The 26583-nt window shown below is 41.0% G+C and overlaps 9 protein-coding genes and 1 non-coding gene across 11 annotated transcripts; 2 read left to right on the top strand and 8 right to left on the bottom strand.

Annotated features, from left to right (window-relative positions):
* Positions 1-307: 307 nt before the first annotated feature.
* On the top strand, positions 308-1207 carry W08E12.9 (uncharacterized protein; the record flags this gene model as incomplete). Its single annotated transcript, NM_067916.2, has 4 exons — positions 308-466; positions 515-547; positions 1079-1121; positions 1167-1207. The coding sequence occupies 4 exons, from the start codon at positions 308-310 to the stop codon at positions 1205-1207; spliced, it is 276 nt and encodes a 91-aa protein (NP_500317.2).
* A 24-nt stretch (positions 1208-1231) lies between these two features.
* Positions 1232-1996, bottom strand: W08E12.2 (Chorion class high-cysteine HCB protein 12-like). Its single transcript, NM_067915.3, has 2 exons — positions 1688-1996; positions 1232-1406 (listed from the first exon to the last, which is right to left on the bottom strand). Exons 1-2 carry the CDS (start codon positions 1971-1973, stop codon positions 1330-1332), a joined length of 363 nt encoding a protein of 120 aa, NP_500316.1. The 5' UTR covers positions 1974-1996; the 3' UTR covers positions 1232-1329.
* Positions 1997-3301: 1305 nt separating this feature from the next.
* Positions 3302-3881, bottom strand: idpp-12 (Intrinsically Disordered Protein, expressed in Pharynx). Its single transcript, NM_067914.5, has 2 exons — positions 3545-3881; positions 3302-3493 (listed from the first exon to the last, which is right to left on the bottom strand). Exons 1-2 carry the CDS (start codon positions 3861-3863, stop codon positions 3390-3392), a joined length of 423 nt encoding a protein of 140 aa, NP_500315.1. The 5' UTR covers positions 3864-3881; the 3' UTR covers positions 3302-3389.
* Positions 3882-4895: 1014 nt separating this feature from the next.
* On the bottom strand, positions 4896-5513 carry W08E12.4 (CC domain-containing protein). The gene is made up of 2 exons (NM_067913.4): positions 5137-5513; positions 4896-5085 (listed from the first exon to the last, which is right to left on the bottom strand). The coding sequence occupies exons 1-2, from the start codon at positions 5453-5455 to the stop codon at positions 4979-4981; spliced, it is 426 nt and encodes a 141-aa protein (NP_500314.1). The 5' UTR covers positions 5456-5513; the 3' UTR covers positions 4896-4978.
* Positions 5514-6487: 974 nt separating this feature from the next.
* W08E12.5 (CC domain-containing protein) lies at positions 6488-7079 on the bottom strand. Its single transcript, NM_067912.2, has 2 exons — positions 6729-7079; positions 6488-6677 (listed from the first exon to the last, which is right to left on the bottom strand). The coding sequence occupies exons 1-2, from the start codon at positions 7045-7047 to the stop codon at positions 6571-6573; spliced, it is 426 nt and encodes a 141-aa protein (NP_500313.1). The 5' UTR covers positions 7048-7079; the 3' UTR covers positions 6488-6570.
* A 981-nt stretch (positions 7080-8060) lies between these two features.
* Positions 8061-9271, bottom strand: W08E12.6 (uncharacterized protein). Its single transcript, NM_067911.3, has 4 exons — positions 9138-9271; positions 9026-9076; positions 8337-8718; positions 8061-8293 (listed from the first exon to the last, which is right to left on the bottom strand). The coding sequence occupies exons 1-4, from the start codon at positions 9240-9242 to the stop codon at positions 8184-8186; spliced, it is 648 nt and encodes a 215-aa protein (NP_500312.1). The 5' UTR covers positions 9243-9271; the 3' UTR covers positions 8061-8183.
* Positions 9272-10844: 1573 nt separating this feature from the next.
* W08E12.7 (Peptidase M24 domain-containing protein) lies at positions 10845-12736 on the bottom strand. The gene is made up of 5 exons (NM_067910.10): positions 12595-12736; positions 11828-12544; positions 11672-11773; positions 11491-11622; positions 10845-11442 (listed from the first exon to the last, which is right to left on the bottom strand). Exons 1-5 carry the CDS (start codon positions 12724-12726, stop codon positions 11350-11352), a joined length of 1176 nt encoding a protein of 391 aa, NP_500311.1. The 5' UTR covers positions 12727-12736; the 3' UTR covers positions 10845-11349.
* A 475-nt stretch (positions 12737-13211) lies between these two features.
* Positions 13212-15500, bottom strand: pugs-9 (Protein Upregulated in Glial Subsets; the record flags this gene model as incomplete). 2 transcript variants are annotated; one of them, NM_067909.6, is made up of 3 exons in its annotated part: positions 13226-13729; positions 15319-15422; positions 15479-15500. In NM_067909.6, the coding sequence occupies 3 exons, from the start codon at positions 15498-15500 to the stop codon at positions 13400-13402; spliced, it is 456 nt and encodes a 151-aa protein (NP_500310.1). In that variant the 3' UTR covers positions 13226-13399. The 2 variants fall into 2 exon arrangements, with proteins under 2 accessions (NP_001380073.1, NP_500310.1); NM_001392279.1 differs by lacking the exon at positions 15479-15500 and having other exon boundaries at positions 13212-13729; positions 15319-15430.
* A 3033-nt stretch (positions 15501-18533) lies between these two features.
* On the top strand, positions 18534-24986 carry gcy-23 (Receptor-type guanylate cyclase gcy-23; the record flags this gene model as incomplete). Its single annotated transcript, NM_067908.5, has 9 exons — positions 18534-18590; positions 18888-19003; positions 19056-19522; positions 19575-19774; positions 19821-19913; positions 21254-22749; positions 23361-23576; positions 23624-23741; positions 24404-24986. The coding sequence occupies 9 exons, from the start codon at positions 18534-18536 to the stop codon at positions 24860-24862; spliced, it is 3222 nt and encodes a 1073-aa protein (NP_500309.3). The 3' UTR covers positions 24863-24986.
* T26C12.7 lies at positions 23972-24121 on the bottom strand. The gene has a single exon (NR_053037.1). It is a non-coding gene; the product is annotated as an Unclassified non-coding RNA T26C12.7 (non-coding RNA).
* Positions 24987-26583: the final 1597 nt, after the last annotated feature.

Below are 26583 nucleotides of genomic sequence, written 5' to 3'. Positions count from 1 at the left end.
AAAAGTGTTGTAAAATTGGGGAAAAATTGAAAATTTGGTCTTGATTACAAGTCTTGATTAAAAGCTCAGGCTTGCTCCAAGCTCACGGAGCAATTATTGCACAATGAGCTTACACGTTATTATTTGCAAACGATAATAGTTAGCTGAAAGCCCACTCGACAATCTATTACAATTGTACTAACTGGAAAATCAGGCTGTACGCGAACTCCGACGTGTCCACTCACTGCAAAACAACTATTGTACTCGACAAACACGATGAGGGGATTATTATAAAAGAGCCAACTTCTGATTGAAAATTATGCTCCAAATGACCACCAGGTTCTTTTTACTAATTCTTTTATTTTTGGGATCTTGTGCTCCGGCTCTGGGGTGTTATGGCCCGTTGTGTACTAATATAATATTCTCGAGACCTTGCATTCGGCCGTTTTGTGTGCCTGTGTGTAATACGGTGACTTGCTATAGGAAGGTAGGCACAGTTCTACTAAAAAGTATATATATAGTTGTGATTTTTCAGTACTTGTACCTACCCCCGCCGCCTCCGCCGCCAGTGAGAATATTTTTAAAAATTTTCAAAAGTTTTTTGGAAACTTTTTTCAGAATTTTTTCCGAAATTTTTCCAAAAAGTTTCCATAATTAGTTATACCGTAGAGACCTTGATATTTTCAAAATTTTATTATAAAACCCAATATGAGAACTATGCTACGAGCCCGAAAAAAAGAAAAAAAGAAATAAAAAATAAAAAAGTTGTTCAAATACTCACTGAAGGAGTCCAGTTTATGATGCCAAAAACACTTTTCTTACAATTTAAAAAATTTTTGAAGATGTTTAAGAGTTTGCAAATATAATAATTTAAAATATTTTTTGGGATATGCAAACATCCTGGCAGTTTTTTCGATTAAAAAAATTTTTTAAACCATAAAACTTGTTTCCTACCCCCACCCCCAAAAGTTCTAATATTATCAAATTTTCACAAAAATCTGCATTGACGGTAATTTCATGATTCTGAAAGAAGGAAAAACATACAGGCTCACCTACGCCTACCTGCTGCCTACTTTTCACAAAATTTCCTCCTTTCCAGATCATCATCCGAACTGTGCAAAGATCCTGCTGCACAGTCACAAGTAAGTTAGCTCCAAGAGTTTCAGCACCTAAATTTCAAATTTCAGACTTTTCGTGCTGTCGGACATTCTTTGGAAGGAAGAAATAAATCTTATAGTTATTTTAATTGTGATTCGAAAAATGAAATATTTTATTTGGTAACTTAATAGTTGAGCACATTAATATACAAATATTTCGATTGGATTATGAAAATTCAATTCAGAATCAGATTTAGTTCGTTGGCTCGGCGGAAGTCTCAATAGCCTTGACAATGTTACGACGGAAACGGTAGCCACAGCAGGAGAAGTCTGAAATTTTAGATAATTAATTGTGGATTATTTGTGGTCCTAAATGTGGACCTAAATATACTTGTAATAATCCAAAACACAATTTTTACAATTTAAAACAATTTGTTGAAAAAATATTTCTCTGAACTTTGCCTTCCAAATTAGGACTGGAAGAAACTGCCACATTTTGAATGTAATTTAAAATTTGTCATAAAAATTTTTGAGAATGTTTACTCCGATTTTCAATACGTTTTTGCTCTACTGGAGTATTATTTTAAACAAATTTGCCAAAGACGACTTACTATTGCTATTGCAACACGAAGAGTACCCAAAGTTATTTGGGCAGTAGCTGCATCTTGGAGCACATCCTCCCCCGTTGCATGGGTTGCACGAGCATCCGTTATTGTTATTCGGGACCTGGACTACAGTGACTTGTGGTCCACAGTTATTTCCATTGCATCCACAGTTGTTACCCGAACATCCACCACAGTTTCCTCCGAAGCATCCTCCTCCACAACCACCTCCGAAGCATTGAGCAGAGGCTCCGGCGACGAGTACAAGAAGAGCAATGAGGGAGATAGAGTTCATGATTGGAAGGTGAAGCTGGGGAACTGCGGATGCTCTATGATTGACATTCAAGCTCTTTTATAGCACCCCATCAAGCATCGCCAGCTCCTTTTCCTGATCTAGTTGGAGCCTGAATCAACGGAAGTGGGCGGTGTGTCGGGTTGTTGCATCCCCATTGAAAGTCATAAACTGTGCGATCCGTAGGACGTGCTCAGTTTTGTGACCGACCTTGCACACTTTTGAGCAACAAAACTGGATGCTCTTTTTGATCATGCATAAAGATTTGCCATGATAGGGTAAACTTGATACCACGACTAGTTTTTTGAATGGAATTTGGGAAGTTCTTATCATTTTTATAAAAATTTTCTATCAGGCGAACACGGATTTCTGGCTTCGCTCATAAATTGAAATGGAAGAGTTTGCCGAACTAGGCCATTTTGGCTCGGGCTTGTCTGGGGTAGTTTTACGGCGCGTTGCGGCTCGATTTCAGTTGAAAACTAAATGTATTTGTCCGTGTGGAGTACACGACACTTTTCCACGCGTTTTCCGGCGGGCAATTGTCAATGGAGCGCGAAAAATTCAGTGAGGAAGGCCAGAATCCCGTGAGCGAAACGACTATTCTCCAAGCGCTTCCCCAATTTTCGCCCGGAAAACGCCTTCACGCTTCTCGACTGGAAAATGTTTCAAAATTTCATATCTCCCACCGATCACATGTAAAATTAACAAGAATCTCTCAGAAATTGAAGTGTATAAAATTTCAGAAAAATATTTAAACTTCCACCCGATAGAAGTGCGCTCCATTTGGAAAACTTATGAAAATTTGCTGAGAAAATGATGAAAGACATTTAATATTGAGCGTATTGCTGAGTTGCACCTGTTCTGTAGACAGATTGGCCGAGGTTTCGCTTTTTCTAGGCCAAGTGACAAAAAGTGTGCGTCCGCACGTGGTGTCAGGCTATCCCATTTCGGTTTGATCTACGTAGATCTACGAAAATTGCGGGAATTTAGACGCAGACTTATCAACTGATTTCGCATGTTTAAACTTCACATTTTTCTGGGGAAAAAGTTCCCGCGGTTTTTGTAGATCAGCCTGTAGTGCCTGCTACGCAACTTATAGGCATAAATTTTAGGGCGACATTTTAAATTGTCCCCTACAAAGCTTGTGCTCTGATCAAACGAAGTTTGTATGTTGAATCTGGTTTTTCGCTGATCTCATCTTCCTGTTTGACTACAACGTCCGAAGAACCGTTTGCTTGAAAAAGAAGTATTGTGGAAAAAGTCTAGTCTTGTTTCTCCATTACCAACTTTCTGTTATGCCACAGGAACCACCTAACTGTTCAGAAATAAAATATAAATTCAAACGTGTTTATTATTACGTATAAATCTAGGTTTCGTATATACAAAAATTGGATCAAGTAATCAGACGATCGTAGAGATTTACTCTTGGGTTGGAGCAGCGGTGGTGGCCTCTTCTGTGTTCTCAGCTGAAGCGGCGGCAGCAGAGTTATGACGACGGAAACGGAATGGGCAGCACGAGAAGTCTGAAAGTAGCGAACTCTTTTTGAAAAACCATGCTTACGACGAATACTAACTGTTATTATTGCAGCATTGAGATGGCTGAATGAAGATCGGCTGTGGTGGGCAGCTATTGCACATTGGAGCACAAACTGGTCCGTTACATGGGCTGCACGAGCATCCGTTATTGTTATTCGGGACCTGGACTACAGTGACTTGTGGTCCACAGTTATTTCCATTGCATCCACAGTTGTTACCCGAACATCCACCACAGTTTCCTCCGAAGCATGGTGGTGGTGGAAGGAAGATTGGTCCTCCTCCGCATCCACCTCCGAAGCATTGAGCCGACGCTCCGGCGATGAGAGCAAGAAGAGCGATGAGGCAGGCGGATTGCATGGTGAAACGGATAAATGTAAGAGCTGATGGTTCTAATGTAAAAGTATTCGCTTTTTATACGATGCCGCCTGGGGGAGACAGGTCGGTATGTTTATCAGCTGGAGGCGGAGCGCTGCTCTAGTTCCGCAAGCATTTTTTTGCCGCGAATCACACAAACTTTGTGTAGCGCTACACATACTTATTCAAGTTCAGTTCCAATTAGCAACTAGTTGTATCTAAACATTGTCTGAAAAACTGACAAAGTGATACTGAAACCCAACGCGTCTAGGCTTCTAAGCTTCCAGACCGCATTTGACGTCACACTTTTCAGAAAAACTTTGCAATTTCAGCAATGAAGGTGGCTGAATGAAACGTTATTAACTCGCTCTTTAGGAGAGCAACTTCCTGCCAAAAATCTTGACAAATTAACTGCTGAGTAAGCTCTTCCATTAATGCCAAAGTCTTGTCAGGTATCTGTAAAAGATGGACAGGAAGCACGTGGAGTCAGAAGGTCTTATTTCGATTTGATCTTCAAAAAATGCGGAAGTTGAGACGCATGCATCTCATCTGATTTTGCATGACTGACGTCACAATTGTTCTGTAAAAATATTCCCGCATTTTTTGTAGATCAAATTGTATTGAGACAGTCTGAAATCACGTGAGGACGTTGCAACCAAATACAGCGAAATTCCTTAAAAAAACAGTGTGAAAACTTTTCAGGCTTGAATAGTCTCACTTCAGGAAGTTATTTTTCTATGAAAATCCATGAATATTGAATTTCCAAAAACTAAGGCAAAATTTAAATAAAACGAATTTCCCACTTCCAAACCTTGTAAAATATTGTTCTGTTTAAGGGGCCTACACTTCATGGCTTCACGAATTTCAAGCTTCAGAATAATCTTTTTCAGTCGTATACAAATTGGCTATGGATCTGAAAGCTTGGCATTGGACCGGCCCAAATGCATTAAGGGTCGAGATTTAAAATGCATTAAACTTTCAGTTTTGTGATAAAATTTCTGAAAAAGAAGAATTGAGCTTCAATTTTTAGAATACTTGGACTAATTCATATTTATTAATCTACCAAAATGGGTTGCTTTATATACAAAAACTGGGAATTAACTTTTAGAAGTTGGGATCTATTCTTGAGCTGGAGCAGCTGTGGTTGGCTCTTCGGTGATCTCATCTGAAGCGGCAGCAGCAGCAGAGTTATGACGACGGAAACGGAATGGGCAACAGGAGAAGTCTGAAAATAGCAAACTCTTTTTGAAAAACCATGCTTGCGACGAATACTAACTGTTATTATTGCAGCATTGAGATGGCTGAATGAAGATCGGCTGTGGTGGGCAGCTATTGCACATTGGAGCACAAATTGGTCCATTGCATGGGCTGCATGAGCATCCGTTATTGTTATTTGGGACCTGGACAACAGTGACTTGTGGTCCACAGTTGTTTCCATTGCATCCACAGTTGTTACCCGAACATCCACCACAGTTTCCTCCGAAGCATGGTGGTGGTGGAAGGAAGATTGGTCCTCCTCCGCATCCACCTTCGAAGCATTGAGCCGACGCTCCGGCGACGAGAGCAAGAAGAGCGATGAGGCAGGCGGATTGCATGGTGAAACGGATAAATGTAAGAGCTGATGGTTCTAATGTAAAAGTATTCGCTTTTTATACGATGCCGCCTGGGGGAGACAGGTCGGTATGTTTATCAGCTGGAGGCGGAGCGCTGCTCTAGTTCCGCAAGCATTTTTTTGCCGCGAATCACACAAACTTTGTGTAGCGCTACACATACTTATTCAAGTTCAGTTCCAATTAGCAACTAGTTGTATCTAAACATTGTCTGAAAAACTGACAAAGTGATACTGAAACCCAACGCGTCTAGGCTTCTAAGCTTCCAGACCGCATTTGACGTCACACTTTTCAGAAAAACTTTGCAATTTCAGCAATGAAGGTGGCTGAATGAAACGTTATTAACTCGCTCTTTAGGAGAGCAACTTCCTGCCAAAAATCTTGACAAATTAACTGCTGAGTAAGCTCTTCCATTAATGCCAAAGTCTTGTCAGGTATCTGTAAAAGATGGACAGGAAGCACGTGGAGTCAGAAGGTCTTATTTCGATTTGATCTTCAAAAAATGCGGAAGTTGAGACGCATGCATCTCATCTGATTTTGCATGACTGACGTCACAATTGTTCTGTAAAAATATTCCCGCATTTTTTGTAGATCAAATTGTATTGAGACAGTCTGAAATCACGTGAGGACGTTGCAACCAAATACAGCGAAATTCCTTAAAAAAACAGTGTGAAAACTTTTCAGGCTTGAATAGTCTCACTTCAGGAAGTTATTTTTCTATGAAAATCCATGAATATTGAATTTCCAAAAACTAAGGCAAAATTTAAATAAAACGAATTTCCCACTTCCAAACCTTGTAAAATATTGTTCTGTTTAAGGGGCCTACACTTCATGGCTTCACGAATTTCAAGCTTCAGAATAATCTTTTTCAGTCGTATACAAATTGGCTATGGATCTGAAAGCTTGGCATTGGACCGGCCCAAATGCATTAAGGGTCGAGATTTAAAATGCATTAAACTTTCAGTTTTGTGATAAAATTTCTGAAAAAGAAGAATTGAGCTTCAATTTTTAGAATACTTGGACTAATTCATATTTATTAATCTACCAAAATGGGTTGCTTTATATACAAAAACTGGGAATTAACTTTTAGAAGTTGGGATCTATTCTTGAGCTGGAGCAGCTGTGGTTGGCTCTTCGGTGATCTCATCTGAAGCGGCAGCAGCAGCAGAGTTATGACGACGGAAACGGAATGGGCAACAGGAGAAGTCTGAAAATAGCAAACTCTTTTTGAAAAACCATGCTTGCGACGAATACTAACTGTTATTATTGCAGCATTGAGATGGCTGAATGAAGATCGGCTGTGGTGGGCAGCTATTGCACATTGGAGCACAAATTGGTCCATTGCATGGGCTGCATGAGCATCCGTTATTGTTATTTGGGACCTGGACAACAGTGACTTGTGGTCCACAGTTGTTTCCATTGCATCCACAGTTGTTACCCGAACATCCACCACAGTTTCCTCCGAAGCATGGTGGTGGTGGAAGGAAGATTGGTCCTCCTCCGCATCCACCTTCGAAGCATTGAGCCGACGCTCCGGCGACGAGAGCAAGAAGAGCGATGAGGCAGGCGGATTGCATGATGGAACTGATGAATGAGGGAGCTGATAAGAATATACGTGATTGCGTGCTCATTTTATACTGCCCAATTGTTTCATTTGCCATCCAGTCTCCTCATCCGGAAAGTCGTCTCAGTGCAAACTTAGATGACTCATATATAGGTTGCGGAACGTTTGCGAACTCCTTTGTGCAAAGTCACAAATGTTCCCAGAGGGGATCTTCCACACTGGTGATGGTGTCTATGGAGAGGGTTGTCAATCACTGATCACATCCTCTTGACGAGCAGAAAAACCGGTGATAAGGCTTGTTGGCACACAATAAGTATGTCTCGAGCAGCAAAACAATTGTATCCACCGCTCTTTACAAATTGCGAGCAAATTGGCAGTGAAGCTTTCACCTAGGTGGAGGATAAATGATGCCACGATATTGTTCTTAGGTGTCTGAGTGCCTGCCTGCCTAAGTGCCTTCCTCCCACCTGACAAGCTTTCCAACTTGTCCTCCTTCCTTAGTAGTACCTGCCTGCCTGCGTACATGCCTACTTCTAATCTGCCAAGAGCATGTGCCTGCCTATGTGAATGCCTGATGCCTCGCCTCGCATTATTGTCCAGAAGCCTGCCTTACATAGTATTAATCCCACGCACAACCATTTTTTATGTGCCTGCCTCCTTCACGTCTGCCTACCAGCTTGTCTAAGCACTTCCATATGTGCCTTCCTACTACCAGTTTGCCTTTGTACCTGCGCCTACCTCAAGCCTACATCCTACCAACAGTGCATGCTACCTGCCCTCGTGCCTACCTCGGACCATGGTTGTCTGTAATAATTAATCTTTAAAGTGCTTGGGAGGTTCGATCAACCAATTTTACGTGACCTACATTTAAAGCAGAGTAGGCAGAAAGTCAGGTAGGCAGGTATGACGGATTTTATGGCTGCCAAAGCCGTCACAGTCCCTCGGGAGCTGGTATGGAAATCTGTCAAAAACGGCGGAAAAAAAAGTTCAACTATGTTCTCCAGAGATCAATAAAGTGAAATGAGAAGATGAAACTTCATTAAACAGTTTAAATATCAATTATTAATTAATTAAAACAATAAAAATCTATATGAGTATCTTATATACAAACAAAGTTGAGAATTTGGCTCCTAAAAATCGATAGATCATTTAGTTTTCTTGAGTTTCTTTGGCTGGTGCCTCGGTGGTAGCCTCCGTCTTATCATCGGATCGCTTGCTAAAGATTCGCTTACGGAACAAGGATCCACAGCAGGAATAGTCTGGAAAATTTTGATTGAAGAGGAATTTTAGGATTCTACGAACTATTTGGAGCGCAGCAAGTGACAGATCCGAAGAGGATCGGAGCTGGTGGTGGTGGGGCGCAGGCTGGTCCGAAGCACGGTGGTGGGCAAGCTGGCCCGAAGCATGGTGGTGGCCCGTTAACGATAATTGGAGCAGATGGAGCACAAGCTGGGCCGAAACATGGTGGCGGGCAAGCTGGCCCGAAGCATGGTGGTGGCCCGTTAACGATAATTGGAGCAGGTGGAGCACAAGCTGGGCCGAAGCATGGTGGTGGGCAAGCTGGCCCAAAACATGGTGGAGGCCCGTTCACGATGATTGGAGCAAGTGGAACACAGGCTGGTCCGAAGCATGGTGGTGGGCAAGCTGGTCCAAAGCATGGTGGTGGTGGTGGAGCAACGAAGATCTGAAATTTGGAGTATTCAAAAGGCCGGCCTTAAGGCCCTTAATCTCAAAAATCAGAAAAGGACGGGAATACGTTTTGATAGATGAATTAAGCTAAAGTTTTTCCGATCGAAAAAAATCCGTTAGGCAAAAATTGCCTGGTCCGCATTTTTGCGTAACGGTGTCGTTCTGTTTTTCTTTTTTTTTTCTAAACAATATCTAGATTTGACCAGGGTTCTCTACTTAAAACTTTGAGCTAACAACCTTCAAATATTTACTCTCTCTCTCTCTGGTAAAAAGTAAATAACCAGTTTTTTTTTGAGACGTACCGGCGCTGGTGGTGGGCAATCAAAGCATGGCGGGGGTCCGGCAATCACAATCTGGAAGAGTTTCAATCATTTTTTGATCGCGCTAGCTAGAAGCTAGAAGCTAGAAGCCTACCGGTGGCTGATTGCAGCCGATTCCGAAGCATGGAGGTGGTGGAAGGAAGAATGGCTGAGCGAGTGACGCAGAGACGAGTAGAAGCGACGAAAAAACTGAGAACATTTTTTTTTGAGCTGTAGCCGTGGAGGGGGGGGGGGGGGCTTGAGTTCATTTTTTGTCCCCCATGTTTTATACTTTACGGTTATCCGGCAAGAGAGTGTATTCCGGAAGAAGACGCAGACAAAGGTGTCAACAATGTTATCAGTGTAATCAGGCGGAGCATGTATGTTGGACAGGATGTACCGGATGAAATCTCTCATCTTTTGGTCGTCTATACCTAATAATTGCGCACTTGAGGGTTTTTTGCGCCGGCTAGTGCTATCTCGAGTGCCACGTGTAGTATGTACAATTTCCGAGGTTCAAAGAATATTTGCATAATTTTACTTTTTTTTTGTGCAATTTTGCACTTGAGCAGCTTTCAAACTCTCCATAATTGAAAGTATGCACGGATTTCTGGCTTCCTTCATAAATTGAAATGGAAGAGTTTGCCGAACTAGGCCATTTTTGCTCGGCCATATCTGGGGTAGATTTACGGCGCGTTGCGTGTCGCGTCGCGGCTCGATTTTAGTTGTAAAACGAAACGTATTTGTCCGTGTGGAGTACACGACTCGACACGACAATTTTTCGTTAAATAAAAAAGGATGCGCCTTTAAAGAGTACTGTAGTTTCAAACTCTCGTTGTTTCCGAGTTTTCATCGATTTTTTATATATTTTCACATTTAATTTTTTGAATAACTAATTATATTCATAAATTACGAAAAATTAACGAAAATTCCGCAGCCACGAAATTTTAAAGCTACAGTACTCTTTAAAGGCGCACACCTTTTTATATTAGACAAAAATCTGTGCAAAAAGCGTAGCATTTCGTAACTGCGTAATATATCTGATGAACAGTTAATTTTGAAGCTTGTAGTGACTATTTTGACTGAGATCGTGGCGAGACCTGCTCTGGAAAAAACAGTGTGCGCCTTTAAACCAAAGCGGACATTTTTCACGAGCTTGTAATATAGTGTCAAGTGAAAAATTATTTTTTCGGTTCTTTTTTCAGAAAATATCTAACTTTTATTATCCCGGCGGGAAATTTTGCGAGAGATATACAAATTTATGTTGAATACAAAAAGGTGTGCACCTTTAAAAAGTACTGTAATTTCCAAAATTCGGTATTGCGGAATTTCATCGATTTTTCATAATTGTTTTGTTTAATAAACATTTATTTATTTAAAAACATTAATAAAATAATTAGAAACACAAAGACTCGCTTGAAAAGCTCTGAAAACCAAAAAATCCCCAACACCAAAGGTTTGAAACTACAGTACTCTTTAAAGGCGCACACCTTTTTTGTATTTTTAATAGATCGTCGTGTCGAGACCGGAAATCGTAATTTTGACGCAAAAGCCCAAAGTTTTGAGACTGGGAAACATGAAAAATGACAATTTCTTCAAAAAATGGACCGATAAATTTTCAAAAAATCGAAAAAAAATGTATGTGCCTTTAAGAACTACAGTAATAAATTTCTTTGCGATTGTTTATCAGCTCAGTCTGTTTGTATTTTCTCCAGGAACAGGAACAAGGAGCCTGTCTCCCCCCATCGGAGCAATTCAAAGTTCAGCATCAATACAACTAACGAGCATGTTAATGAATCGAGTTACACAAAAGAAGCTGCTGCTGCTGATTTCAATTTATTGGACACAAACTGAGAAAAAAAAATTAACGGGGGTTTGGGAAGGGAAACTGAGAACAAGTATATGATCAGGCTTTTTTCATCAATAAAGTGAATGTGATCCCAAATCAACAACCGGATTCCTATCATAGATGAATTAAACGGCTCACAGACATAACCGAGAATAAACCAACAAAAAATAATAATGATAATTGAACACAAGGAAGAAAAGAGAAAAAGGATAATAGTGGGAAGAGGTGGAAATGTTTAACATCGAGATTTTAACAGAATGATTTTGTTGTCTACCAGGGAAGAGAAACTAAAAGCAGTGAAATGAGCGTAGTTCTGAGACTACGGCTTTTACCCAATACAAAACCCAGTCTCAACCTTGGAAATCATTAGTGACAGAAAACCATCGGCATTTTAAATACCATTAAAGAGGCAGATAGGGGATAGTAGGAAAGAGAGGTCCAAAAGGGCAATCATAAATAGAAAGTGAAAAGGGTGAGTTTATGCTTTCTTGGCTGCTGGCTCGTCCTTCTTGGCCTCCTTCTTCTTCTTTGGCTTGAGGGCGGATTTCAGGACGGCTTGGAGTTCCGGGTCCTGAAAAAGATTAATGATAATTGTAAAAACATTGTTAAAGTATGTTACCTTGACGGTCAAATCAGATTGGTACACGTCCGAATCGAATGGGAGTCCAGCAATCTTCAGGAGTCCGTTTGGCATAACAAGAACGGTGGCCTTGAATTGAGCGACGAGCTCTCCTTCCTTCTCGTATAACACCTAAAATAGTTTTTTTTTAGAATTCGAAACGATAAATTGATGTGCTTACTGGATATGGAACAAGGAGTCCGTATTTCTCGCACTCGACAACTCCCATCTTTGCCTTGACTTCCTCCTCGAAGCTGCGCAGAGAGAATGGCATTGGTCCGTGCTAAAAAATATTAAATTATTGAATTGAAACTAATATCGATAAAATGACACTTACCACTTTGTTGACATCGGAGAAGAAGACACGAGAAGCCTTCATCTTGAGCTGGTAGCTGACTTGCTCGTTCTTTCTGAAGACGGTGGTACGAGTATCCATGTCCTTTGGCTGTCCTTTTCCGGTGGAGAAGAGGATATCGATGGCGTAAGCCTCGTGCTTGTCGATCTTGATCTTCTCGATTTCTCCCTTCTGCTTCTCTCCAGAGTTTTGAATGATCTTCTTCTCTCCGTCGATCTCGTTTCTCTCGAGCTGGTGGGAGAGCATGTTCTCGATTGGGGTAAGTCCGAATTCGGCAGCGGTCTTGTCGATGTTCTTTGTGATGGTGGTATTCTCAGTGTCTGGACGGAGGGAACGAATGGCGATTTCGAGCGCATCATGGGTTCCGCGGAGAAGATCGGCAAGCTTTCCGGTTACTTTGTTGTCCTTGGAAGCTCCAACTACAACGGTGTGAGCGGCGGTGGCGATGAGACCATCGATGTGTGTTCCGAGATCGACTTTGACGACTTGTCCATTCTTCAACACTACTGGAGCTTCGGACTTGAGCGGAGTGTAATGGCAAATGCAGTTGTCAATAGAAATGCAAGTTGGCATGGCGATTCCCTTGGTGAAGTTCTTCTCCTTCTTGTAGAGTTTTCCAGTTTTCTCGAGAATCAGCTTGTCTCCGAGATCGCAAAGATCTCCAGCGATGGCTCCTTCCTTAATGTTGGCGAGGACCTCCTGAAAACAAAAATTTAGTTTCACACAAAATCCAAACTATAGCAGCGCACCTTCAGAACAGCATTGGTGATTTCAGCAGCAACCTGGTACTTGGTGACGACGGCGTCGTTGGCCAAAGTGTAGTCCTCGTGAGTGTGGCTTCCATCGCTGGAGCAGCTGCTTTCACTGTCCTTTCTAACCATTTTGATCTATCTGAAAGAATAAACATTGAAATCGATACGGTCATGGAGACTAGAGAGAAGAAAGTGAAGGAAAATCCTATCGCTTAACAAATATAATTTTAATTTTGAAATCCCAAGCAAAAAATAACATTTTTATACCAACAAACATGTGTGAAACCGGCCTATCCTAAAACACAGTTTTTCTCCAACAAAATATTACTCGAAACGCATTATTTAGCATTTTTAATGAAATTTATCTGGGATATTGGCTTTTTGATGTAAAAATAATGAATTTCCTTTTAAAAAAGCGGCAGAAAACAGAAGAAAAAAGTAAAAAATGCTGATTTACAATTTGAACAGGCTCAAAGGCGCATGTCTTTTTGAACACAAATCGTTGCGAGACCTTCGCAATGGAGCGCGTTAGCAACAATTTTTTGTGGTGTCTCTTTATTCTCGCGCCCACTTTTCGTTTGTTTGAAAGGGGAAACTGTTGTTTATTTTTGGAAAAACAATCGATTTATTTTTTTTCGAAACAAAAATATTTATTTAATTTTTATTTCGAACAACATCATGACATCTAGGTGGGAGATAAGGCGACAGAAGATGGAAAAATGACAAAACTGCGTTGAAAATTGTGAAAAATTGAAAATTGTTTGTCACCGAAAAAGAATGACAGAAAATCGAAATGAATCAATCACTTCTTTTGTTTTGCCAACATATTTTGGAGAATTTTCAGCAATTCGATCGACTCAACAGTCGGCTGGGGCTGCGGCGGCGGAACAAGCAACGGAAATATTGACGGGGGACCGCCAAAAACGGGAAATGCGAGAGTGTTGTTCGCAACTAGAGACTGATAGAGAGCTAGCTGGAACGGGTTGAACGCCAGCGGCACAGGCAGTTGGGGTGCCGGCGGTTGAGAGAACGAAGAACTGAGAAGTTGGTTGATGGAAAGCGGCGAGGCAGACGAAGATGGCGTTGTCGAAAATGATGATGTGCTGGAACCACGTGACTCAATCGGTGGACACTGAAAAAAAATATTATCAGATTAAAAAACTCAAGTTTTTTAATCTAAAATTTCAATATTTTTAAAAAGAACATGCGCCTTCAATAGGGTACTGTAAAACTGTTATCTAAATATCTCGTAGCGAAAACTACAGTAATTCTTTAAATGACTACTGTAGCGCTTGTGTCGATTTACGGGCTCGATTTTCTCAAAAAAAAAATTTTTTTTCGAAAATTTTCGATTAGATTTATCGATGGAATATTAAAATTAAGCAACGAATTTCATATCGAAAATTGTGTCCGTAAATCGACGCCAGCGCTACAGTAGTAATTTAAAGAATTACTGTAGTTTTCGCTACGAGATATTTTGCGCGTCAAATTTTGTTGCGCAATACGCATCCTCGGAATTTTTCCCGGAATGTATTCCCGGAATAATATACTTCACGGCCCGGCAAGTGGTACATCCATGCAAATGCGCTCTACTGATAATTTGAGTGTAGACCAGGTTTGGGCGCGTGATAACGAAAAAAGCTTTGGTCCAAAAAATTTAGAATTTAATTTCGGACATTTTTTATATGCATCACAAAAAAACTGGACCAACCGTTTTTGAGATACACGCGCCCAAACGTCCAGGTATACGGTAGACAAATTGCGTACAGGTACCACTTCTCGGGCCGTGACTTTTGCGCCTTTAATCTTCAGACAAAATATGTTACCCTGACGCAAAAAAAGGGCGATTATAACGCCAAAAATATGGTTTCCGGTCTCGACACGACAATTCTTATTAGATGCGAAAATATGTGCGCCTTTAAAGAGTACGGTAATTTTGAACTTTCGTCTTCGCGGAATTTTCATCGATTTTTTAAAATGCAGGTGTTTTATTTATTCTTATTATATTTTTTTAAACTACGAGAAATCAATAAAAATTCCGAAGTAACGAAAGTTTGAAATTACAGTGCTCTTTAAAGGCGCACGTGGTGTCAGAGTGTCTCATTTTGGCTTGATCTACGTTGATCTACAAAAAATGCGGGAGAAGAGACGCAGAGTTCTCAACTGATTTTGCACGGTTAAGGACGTGCTGACGTCACATTTTATGGGCAAAAAAATGCCCGCATTTTTTGTAGATCAAACCTTAGTGGGTCAACCTGGCACCATGTAAAGGCGCACACCTTTTTTGCAAAAAATGTCGTGAATTTTTGATTCAATTCGACATTTATCGATATTTTTCGAATTGCCGAAAATTTTGAAATTGAGCAAGTTCCGAAAATACCATTTATCAAAAATTCTAAAAATCAGCAAACACGGGGTTCTGGCCTTCCTCATTGAATTCTTGCGCTCCATGGACAACGCGTGGGAAAGTGTCGTGTACTCCACACAGACAAATACATTTAGTTTTATAACTAAAATCGAGCCGCGACGCGACACGCAACGCGCCGTAAATCTACACCATATACGGCCGAGCCAAAATGACCTAGTTCGGCAAACTCTTCCATTTCAATTTACGAGGGAAGCCTTCGTTGTTTTTTTCTTAAAATTAATATTCTAAATTCGCCGAAAAATTCACCGCACACCCCTGTGGTTCAAGCACGAAGAAAAAGGAAAACGAAAAACCTCATTTTCTTCTTCATCGAGAACTCTTCTCAACACCGTGTCGGCGATATCTTCAAACATCTTACGCTTCTCACCATGGATGTCAATGATAACGGGGATGAGTTCTGCAAACAGAAATGTCATGGAGAGAGAAAGTTCAATATTAAACTAATCCACGTACCGTCCTTTCGGAATCCACTCATCCTCGAGTGTCGACACGAATACGAATCGGTTCCCCCCCCCCCCCCCCCCCCCCCCCCCCATCCCTTATCTACTCGCTCCTCTCTCTCTCTCACTTGCGCCTTTCGCTTTTCGTCGAAAGCATTTCTGAACAACAACACACATACCGTACCAGAACACCAACTGAACCAAGGTCGTCGTCCCGTGACCGGTTTTGTCACGCACCTATATAGTTAGATCGAGCAGTGTTTACTAGTTGAACATGGGTTCGAGTAACGGAAATTGAATTTGACAAGGTTAGGCGTCGGCGGCTGGGATGCCAAAATCAACTACGTACAGGAAATGTTTGGTGGCATGTTATTATAATAAGGATCACCTAAGACTTTTAGCATTCAAAAATGTAGAGTCATTTTAAGTAAAACTGCCTTCAATCGCATTATGCACGTGGTGTCAGAGTGTCCCACCTCGGTTTGATCTACTTAAATCTACGAGAATCGTTTTTTTAGAATCGATTTTGCATGGTTAAGAACGTGCTGAAGTCACATTTTTTTGGGCGAAAAATTCCCGCATTTTTTGTAGATCGAACCGTAATGGGACACCCTGACACCACGTGATTATGTCGGGTTTCAGCCAGTTTTTGAGTATTTTGAGAAGCACCCACCCCTTCACATGGTGTCAGAGTGCCCATCTTGATCTACGTTGATCTACAAAAAAAAAGCGGGAGTTGAGACGCAGTGTTCTCAACTGATTTTGCATGTTGAGAACGTGCTGACGTCACATTTTTTGGGCAAAAAATCCCCGCATTTTTTGTAGATCAAACCGTGATGGGACAGCCTGACACACCACTTGCCCGGGAACATATATTAGTACAACTAATTGCGAGATAGATATAAACAACAAAAAATATGCCGTGCATCTCTTACCAATTCCTGCTAGAAACTATATTACATGGTTTCTGACGGAAATCGAATTTGACAAGGTTACGGATAATCATTGTAAAAGACAGACATGCTATTATGATAAGAATTAAATGACGAGAAAAAAACAATCAAAAGTTTCAAATCAGAAGTGGTCTCGCCGAAGTTAGAGAATAGGATCAATGATATTAGTTTGGAGGTCCAGGTAATGTTAGCAATCCATGTTGGTTACCATACCTGTGCGGCATTCGGCATTCGGCATATGCCGATGCCGGCATAATGCCGGTTTTTGGAGCGCGGCATATGCCGTTATGCCGATTTTAAAATTCATGGCACATGCCGTTATGCCGATTTTAAAATTCACGGCATATGCCGTTATGCCGATTTTAAAATTCACGGCATATGCCGTAAATGCCGATATGCCGAAAAATGAAATGACCGGCATAACGACATAATGCCGACATTATGACGGCATTATGCCGTTTTTTTTGCTGCATTTTTGGTTTTGATTTTCTGTCAAAAACCATATTTTAATAATTTTCGTGTATCCGATGAAACATAAAAATCTTGCAAATATTAAGGTTTTTTTGCAGATTGTTCCTTTTTTCAGATTTCTTGAAGCTTTTTGCTCGATAATTTATAACATTTCTGCAACAATTTTGACTCTAAAATGACTCGAAAATTGTCTGAAAATGCACCAATTTAATGCTTTGCAAAAAAAAAGAACTTTGTGTGAAATTCCCTAAAATATCCCTAACAAGGATCCGTCAGAAGGTGACCCATCGGACTTACATATGAGATCTATGTCATTTGATAGCCTATGTTTTAAAAAGGTTACTAATGAATTTTTAGCGGCAATCTCCAGAACCAAGCTCACGGCTGGCTCTGAAAGATCCTGTAAACAGCCCTATAAGAAACGAGGCAACTTTTTTGTTTAATTTTTTTCCTAAAAAATACTCAAATATGAATAGAATATTGATAAATAATGTTTTTATCACAATTTAGAAGCTGAAACACTCATTTTTGCTAAAAATGGACCGAATATTTATCAATATTTTGTAATTTAACAAAAAAAGCAAAAATTCGCCTCGTTATAGTGCTATTTTCAGGATCTTTGAGAGCCCGCCGAGAGCTTGGTTCTGCAGTTTTGCCGCTAAAAATTCATGAGTAACCGTTTTCAGACATGTACTATCGAATGGCATAGATCTGATATGTAAGTCGCATGGGCACCTTTTGACAGATTCCTAGTCAGGGTGTCCCATAGCATTTGGACGGTCGACTTTTCACCTTTGCTCTTTTGCATTCAATTTTTGAAATGTGAGTATAAAATTGTAGATACAGAGATATTTTGGTTTGCTGCATCCGATGCCAATATTAGTTTTCCAAAAAAGTTTGCAGATTCCCTATACCGCTAAAATGGAGAGAGTTTCATAGCAGTTGAGCGCATTGAAGTACTCCTATAGAATCCTAAAAACATCTAACCAGTAACACCGACTCAATATTTAGTCAAAAGCCAAAAACTGTGCATACCTGTAGTGCTACGTCATATACCAAAATCAGACGAATACTATTTTTAATATGTTGGTAATGATATAAAGAACATTGAAGTTTGATTGAAAACATTCAAATCACGTTAATTTTTTATAACTGGAAAACAATCGTTCAAAATGCCGAAATGCCGAATGCCGAATGCCGGTTTTTGGAGCGCGGCATATGCCGAAATGCCGATTTCAAAATTCACGGCATATGCCGAAAATGCCGTTATGCCGAAAAATTCCGAATGCCGCACAGGTATGTTGGTTACTAGCTAATCATGTGAATTTTAGAAATTTGATGTAGTTAACAAATACCTGTCACGATCAATCTTGTACAAAAAATGTTTTTTCAAGCTATTTTGATGGTATCTGAAGTTATCTGAAGTTTGAAGTCTATGGTTAAACCGAGTAATAAAAGCAGTGAGTAATAAAACTCCTCTACAGTAGTCTGAAGTAAGTCAATTTTAAGAAGCTTATCCATCGGATCATATCATGAGATTTCCGAAGAGGGATTCAAAATTTGGGATAATCCAACTGGAGTCGGTCCACCACTTCGGCTGATTGCCAAAATATATACTCACTTCTTCGCATTTCGCTATTTTCAATGCGTCGTGAGCTATTCATTTTTCTGCTCCTACTAGGAGAATGTGCAAACGTCAAGGTTTGTTGAAACATGGGTAGTAGCTTCTGGATTTGCCCGTTTTTCGTTTAAAATGATAGAATGGTCCTACCAGTATCCGAAACATTTAAAATTTTCAACAGGATCACAGAAGCTAAACTCTGGTGCCAGGCTTTGGGAAAACTCAAAATTTTGACAGGCCATACTTCCTGAAACAATTATTTTTTTTCAATGCTGGATGCCTAACAAAACTCAATTTTGTCCTGGGTGCCGTCCTAAATGCCTGAAAATCCAAAATTTTGCCTCTTTTGAAAACTTAGGAATTCATTAACTTTAAAGGTAAAAGTTGGTCACATCGGAGCAGTGGGTTCTATGAGAAATGCGGAGAAAATATTGCAACTTTCAAAGGAGCAGCTCACCCAGGAAGGTGTTCTCGGCAATGATTTCGATATTGAGTAAGACTACTTTACTTTTCCAAAGTTTGTCTAGAACCTGTAATGTTTTCAGAATCCTGAACCAAATGGGATGCGGAGAATCGTATGAAGGTGTTGCGGTGGGTGCAGACATGTACCATGTTCAAGGAGTTCGTGCATTTATCGGACCTTACTGTAACGCTGAGTTGGATGCCGTAGCAAAAATGGCCACGTTTTGGAATATCCCAGTTGTGGGGTACATGGCGTCATCCAATAGTTTTGCGGATAAGACTATATTCAAAACTCTGGCCAGGGTGTCTTTAAGAACGACGAATTCATTGGCGGAGGCTGCCGCCGCGCTGATCAAGCATTATGGATGGAATAAGGTCGCGATCGCGACAAATACTGGAGCAGTGGCTTTCGAGAGGGTTCAGTCATTTGAGGAAGTTTTTCACCAGCGTGGAATTAATGTTGTTCGAAAGATTATGTTAGAGGAGTACACAAATGCGAAAGCTATCATGAATAGCGGACTCCTTCAAGAATTGGAGAACAGTGCAAGAGGTAAGTTTTTTTTTTCAATAGTCGCCCTATTGTCGATTGAGAATATTAACAGTGGTCGTCTGCGCGTTTTCTTCCACCCGTGACATGAACAAAGAATTCATGCAAGCTGTGACTCTTTCTGGAATGAACAATGCCAATTATGCGTGGATTCTCCCGTGGCTTCAACTCGAGACAAAAGATATGGCTCCGTGGCTCGGCGAGAATGGAGAATATCAACAGAATGTTAAGGATCATTTTGCTAATTCGTTTATTGTGAGTGCCTGAGAACGATTAAAAAAATAAAGAATTAAAATTTTAGATCGACGATGTAAATGGATTCGACAATACCTTGGTGACTCCTTTCAAGGAAAGATTGGAGGCGAGTGGATACTCGACTGATGACTTGGAAATGGTAAGAAATTAATTTGCGGTAATTAAGGAACCATGAGATCATGAGAATGCTTACCGTTTTGGCGCGGGAATATCTCGTAGCGAAGGTACCTAAATCTCTCTTTGCCGCACGCTCTCTCTGCTGCCGCTCGTTTCGCGCCAGAAAGTAGGCATTCTCATGAATTAATAAAATTAAATTGAACGGAGTCCACGGGTCATGCCGCAACTGGATTCATAATAATCACGCGGTGTCAGAGTGTACCATTTCGATTTGATCTACGTTGTTCTACAAAAAATGCGGGAGTTGAGACGCAGAGATCTCAACTGATTTCGCGTGGTTAAAAACTTTCTGACGTCACATCTTTCTGGGCGAAAAATTATTCTCAAAATTTGCCGAGCTCGGTAAATTCGGCAAATCACTTTTTTCAATATTTGCCAATTTTTCAACACGGCAAACTTGGCAAATTCGGCAAATTTGTCGTGCTGAAAAAAAAGAAAAGGAAAAATTCCATAATTTTTTCATATTGTTTAGAGCACCATACACTCGGTTCTGGCTTCCCTCATAAATTGAAATGTAAGAGTTTGCCGAACTAGGCCATTTTGGCTCGATTAGATTTACGTTAGGTTAACGGCGCGTTGCGTGTCGCGTCGCGGCTCGATTTTAGTTGTAAAACTAAATGAATTTGCCCGTGTGGAGCAAGGGTGTCAATGTCCCGTAAAAATTTCAAAAACGGGACAACGGGAATTCCCGTTCCCGTGAAAATTTCAAAAACGGGACAACGGGAATTCCCGTTTTTTTGAAAACACTCAAAAAACGGGACAAACTGGGCGGTTTAAAAAAAAAGAGTGCATAGTTGGCGTAAATTTTAGTGTATTCGAGGCAAATTATAAAAAAAAAACTGCATTATAAACATTTTTATCGATTTTTTCAATATTAAACAGATATTTAAAAATCCAAAAAATGAGGGAAAATGTCCCGTTCCCGTGAAAGTTTTAAAAACGGGACAACGGGAATTCCCGTTCCCGTGAAAATTTCAAAAACGGGACAACGGGAATTCCCGTTCCCGTGAAAACACCCCAAAAACGGGACAACGGGACAAACGGGACACGGGAATTGACACCCTTGGTGTGGAGTACACGACTTTCCCACGCGTTGTCCGGCAGGCGATTGTCAATGGAGCGCGAAAAATGCAATGAGGAAAGCCAGAACCCCGTGGCCATGCTTACTGATTTCTTAGCACATGTCAGAATTTTCAATCAGTTCAGTGTGGTCCGCCTGTACAAAATTCGAAATAACTCAATTTTATGTCTAACATTTTCGGAACAAAATCAATAATTTTGGTCAAGTTCCCACAATTTCAGAAAAACATCTACGGCTACATCCATCTCTACGACGCTCTGAGATTGTATGCCTTGGCGGTCCGTGCAACGATGAATGAAACCGGAAACGAGAATTCATACTTGAACGGAAAAGAAGTTTGGAATCACATGAGACGTATCACATTCCCGGGACTTGTCTCCAATGCCGGCGTCACTTCAGGGACAGTTATGATGGACGATATTGCGGAAAGAGCACCGGTTTATGCGGCATTCTATGTTCCCCCGAATAGTGACACAGTTCGTAAAGTCTGTGAGCTGGAGCCAGTCATGCTCACCAATTGCGACGGAACAAAAACTGGAAATGGATGTTACGAACTTCAAGTTACAGATCTGTCAACTGGATTCTGGCCGTCTATTGATGGAAGCTTACCAGCAGATGAGCCAGCATGCGGCTTCCGAAATGAAAAATGCGACTACACCACATTGATTATCGGAGGATGCATTGTACTTCTGATCATTCTCCTTATCATTTGCTTCTTCATCCTTTCAAGAGTCTGCGAGAATCGTGCTCTGGCTAACACTCCTTGGAGGATATACCGAGATGACTTTAGAACCATTCAGGAGAATGAGATGAAGTCTATGCTCTCGATTGGCTCTTCAAAAACTAAAATGTCCAATATGAGCATGTTCGTGAAGCATCACGCAGTTGTCGGAACCAACACCCATGCTTCATTCCATCTGTACCCACAGAGAAGACCAATTGTCTTTAACCGACAGGATTTGCAATTGTTGAATCAAATGAAACAGGCGGTACACGATAATTTGAATCCCTTCCTAGGAATGTCGTTCAACGAGAAAGAGGAGATGGTTGTCTTATGGAAGTTCTGCTCCAGGGGAACTATTCAGGATATGATCTACAATCAGGAAGTTTCCCTGGACTCAAAGTTTCATGGAGCTTTCATTCGAGATATCACATTGGGTCTCGAGTATCTACACTCTTCAATTATTGGCTATCATGGATCCCTTACTCCTTGGTCATGTCTTATTGATCGAAACTGGATGATCAAACTTACAGACTACGGAATTGCTAATCCACTTGAACGATGGGAGAAGCTGGGGCTGATCTCAACGGAAACCCTGAAGGAAGGTGATGACAAAAGTGGATCCGCTCAGAAGACGAGTCTGCTCTACCAGCCGCCGGAAATGTTGAAGAACAAGGAGTCGAACCGAACGAGAAGAATGGACCAGTCATGGGTGAAACAATCACAAGCCAGACGACAAATGGGGGATATTTATGCGTTTGGAATGGTTATGCATGAGATTCTTTTCAGAGCCTTGCCCTTCCCAAATGGAACAAATGTCTCAGAAGTGATGGATTACATTCGGGATGGTACAAAGACGTTCCGACCTACTGTTCATGATAGAACACAAATTCATCCGGACCTTGTGGCGTTGTTGTTGGATTGTTGGAATGAGAATCCGGAAGTGAGACCATCAATTCGTCGTGTTCGACTTAATACGGAGAACTACTTGAAAGTGTGAGTTTGATTTTTGTAACTAATGGCTAGGGCATACTTTGGAAGACCTTGTCGCATACTTTGAGTAAAAATACTGGAATAGCGTACACAGCAAATCGTGAAGGTGACAAACATCTACAAAAATTTGACAAAGATTTTCCCGCTCCTTAAAAATTTTGGCAAATTCGTCGCAATTACTCAGATTTAGCCTCCCGCACGTGGCGTCAGAGTGTCACATTTCGGCTTGATCTACAAAAAATTCGGGAGAAGAGACGCAGAGTTCTCAGCTGATTTTGCATGGTTAAGAATGTTTTAAAAAATTACCGCAGTTTTTGTAGATCAAACCGTGCTGGGATAGCCTGACACTAGGTGCTCCCGCTGTATCTTAACTTACGTTAGGGTCTCGCAACTTCTCATTTCCCATCAGATTCATTTTAAGGCGTACTGTAGGACTCCTAGCTCACCTTTACGGAGAATCTATATTTAGTATTATCAGGATAGGACTAACTTTTTACATTATATGTACAAACACACCACACAAAAACCACTGACAAGAATTCCGCGGACTTTGGTCGATGTCGGCTGCTAATGCTTAAAAATCTGTCTCTACACATTAGTAATTATGATTTCAGAAAAGGATCCCTCGTCGACCAGATGATGCGTATGATGGAACAATATGCGAATAACCTGGAAAAACTTGTAGCCGAACGAACTGGAATGTTAGAGGAGGCCAATGTGCGAGCCGACAAACTTCTCGGACAACTTCTACCCAAATACGTGGCGAATGAGCTGAAAATGGGAAGATCCGTGCCGGCAAAGACATTCGATATGGCTACGGTGATGTTCAGGTGTGTAAATGGAAAGTTTGATAGATCAATGAAAAGTATGATTCCAGTGACATCGTGGGCTTCACAACAATCTGCTCTTCGTCGACTCCGCTGGAGGTTGTGAGCATGTTGAACAGTATCTACAGCAAATTTGACGACGCTATTAATAAGCACGGATCTTATAAGGTAAGTAGGGATAAGCGCCGTTTAACAGCTCAAAAAAATTTGCTCCCCTGAGAGGGGATCTGGTCCCACTGAAAGGGAATCTATGAAAAAGGGATCTGCCAAAAACCGGCACAACGATGCTCCGATGTTACACGCTTAGCAATTATTTATAGAAAAAACAGGCGCTTGCATCTTGCCATATCCGCTTCGGTTCCCCTTTTTGTGAATCCTCGTTCAATTTACTAGTTAGGTGAGCGGCAAGACGTGGCGTCCGGCTGTTTCAATACAGCTTGATCTACAAAAAATGCGGGAATTTTTTCACAAAAAACTGTGACGTCAGCACTCTCTTAACCATGCGAAATCACTGCCTGCGTCTCACCTCCCGCGTTTTTCGAAGATCAAAGCGAAATAGGACTTTCTGATTCCACGTGCGGCAAACGATATTTTCTGTAGCTTGTCAATCAAGTCACTAGAAGAGTATGCCGAACTAGGCCACTTTGGCTCGGCCATATCTGGTGTAGATTTACGGCGCGTTGCGCGTCGCGTCGCGGCTCGATTTTAGGCGTGAAACTAAATGTATTTGTCGGTGTGGAGTACACGACTTTCCCTTGTCCGGCGGGCGATTGTCAATGGAATCGCGAAAAATGGTCACCTAAACCTTCAAAACCCCCTGCTTCTTCCAGGTCGAAACAATCGGGGACGCCTACATGATCGTCTCTGGAATCCCCGAAGAAAACGGCAACGAGCACATCAGAAACATCTGCAACACGGCTCTCGAGCTAATGCTTCTCCTCAAAACCTACGAGATCCCTCATCGCCGAAACGTGAAGCTCCGCATCCGCCTTGGCATCCACACTGGAACCGTCGCGGCGGGAGTCGTCGGTCTTACCGCACCTCGTTATTGCCTATTCGGTGACACTGTAAATGTTGCCTCGAGAATGGAGTCTACTAGTGAGCCGGAGAAGATCCAGATGAGCCAGGAAGCTCGCGACTTTTGTGTCAGGTACTACTCGGAATTCCAAATCACCCTCCGCGGAACCGTCGAGGCGAAAGGCAAAGGACCAGTGACGTCGTATTGGTTGCTCGGAAAACAATCTGAAAGTCAGATGCAACAACAAAATTTCTCACAGCTCGGTATCTAGACTAATCTTCTTACTATTAGTCCTCCTACTTATACATATATATATTTTGTTGGCTCATCCCTTCCCCGGCTTGTCGTCAATGCATTTACTTAATTGTCTATGGCTATTTCATCGTATAAACAAGTATTTTGGTATAGGGAGCAGGTGTGAAGACATTACATATGCAACAATTAACACCTCAGAAACTGATCTTCCGGCAAGAAAAGGGGGGGGGGGCACATGGGCAGGTGTTTGGAAGTTTCATGAGCAAGAGTTAAAAAAAATCTACCGTACACCCCTGTAACTGTAAATCCACGAGATCTGTGCCAGGGGTGGGTGGCAAACAAATTTTTCCGGCAAATCAGCAAACCGGCAAATTGCCGGAATTGAAAATTTCCGGCAAATCGGCAAAACTGTGAGTTTGCACATTTTTTTTTGGAAATTTCAGAATTTCAACTTCAAATGGTAAAATTGTACGCATTCTATGAATGTTCCTACATCTATTTTAAAAAGTAAGCTAATTCTATGAAAATAACTAAAAAACGGAAGAAAAAATTCAAAAAGACACCGTTTTAAGTGTTTCCGTCTTATAAGAACTCCCTCTAAATATTTCTGGCAAATCTGATTTCCGGCAAACGGCAAATCGGCAGACCGGCAATTTACGGCAATTGCTGCCCACCCCTGATGTTTACCTCGTAAGGGGATCAGGGGAGTTGGAGGGAGAGCTTAAAGAACGATTAAATTTGGGAAGTTTAGATTTTCGAGAAAAAAAAAAATAAATCTGATATCGACTTTCTTTTAAAAAAACGTTTTGTTCGCCTACATTTTTTTATCAGGCCAAAACCGGCCAAATCAGGTCAAATCAGGAAAAATTAGGCCTTCAAATTAGGCCTTATTAATCAGGCCTTCAAAGTTCACATTTTCTGAATACTAGTGAAGCTTTTCCCAGTTCAAAGAGCTCCTCTACCGCCAATTTTTTGTTGTTTTTTTTACCTATTTAAAAATCATTTTCCAATTATGAATTTTATTTTTTTGAAAACTCCAAGTTGGTGAAAAATTTTTGACACTTTTTACAAACTTTTTTAAATTTAGAGATATAGCAATTTTTTTATCTGAAAACAGTGAACAATTTTGAATTTTACCGTATATTCTCTATTAGAGCGGCGTATCTAATAGTACGACGTATCTATTAAAGCGGCTCCCTAACTGGCTCTTCGAAAATTAGAGCGGCAGTCTCTATTAGTGCGGCACCCCTTTTTTTGGGTGCGAGAGCCACCTCAATTATTCGATTTCTTCGAAGATATTTTTGTTCATTCTTGAATGAATTCATAAATTTTCATTTAAATATTGAATTTTAGTGTCTTTGTGAGGCAAAATTACACAATTTCCATGAATTTTCCCATAAAATATGAGGTTTTATAAGGAAATTTTGAGGTTACTACTCTCAAAAGTAGTAACTTCAACATGAAAATCAGTTATCGAAAATTAGTGTGCGGCAGTCTCTAATAGAGCGCACGTCGCGAAGGGCCCGGAAATTAGTGCGGCATGCCGCTCTAATAGAGAATGTACCTCACCTACTGAATCATCACTATCTATTTGGGCACCCCAATTACCAACTTTACACTAATAATTGTTCCCTCCGATTCCCTATGTTTGCTGACCTTACCGACTTCCCAGAATAACAAAAATTCAAAAAAAAAATGTGCGGCACATGTTGAGAATAAAGTGCAAATTTAGTTGGC

The sequence above is a fragment of the Caenorhabditis elegans genome, chromosome IV (assembly GCF_000002985.6).
Source record: "Caenorhabditis elegans chromosome IV".
In the NCBI taxonomy this organism is placed as follows: domain Eukaryota; kingdom Metazoa; phylum Nematoda; class Chromadorea; order Rhabditida; family Rhabditidae; genus Caenorhabditis; species Caenorhabditis elegans.
The sequence above is the reverse complement of the archived record's forward strand: the minus strand, read 5'-3'. Positions and strand labels throughout refer to the sequence as shown.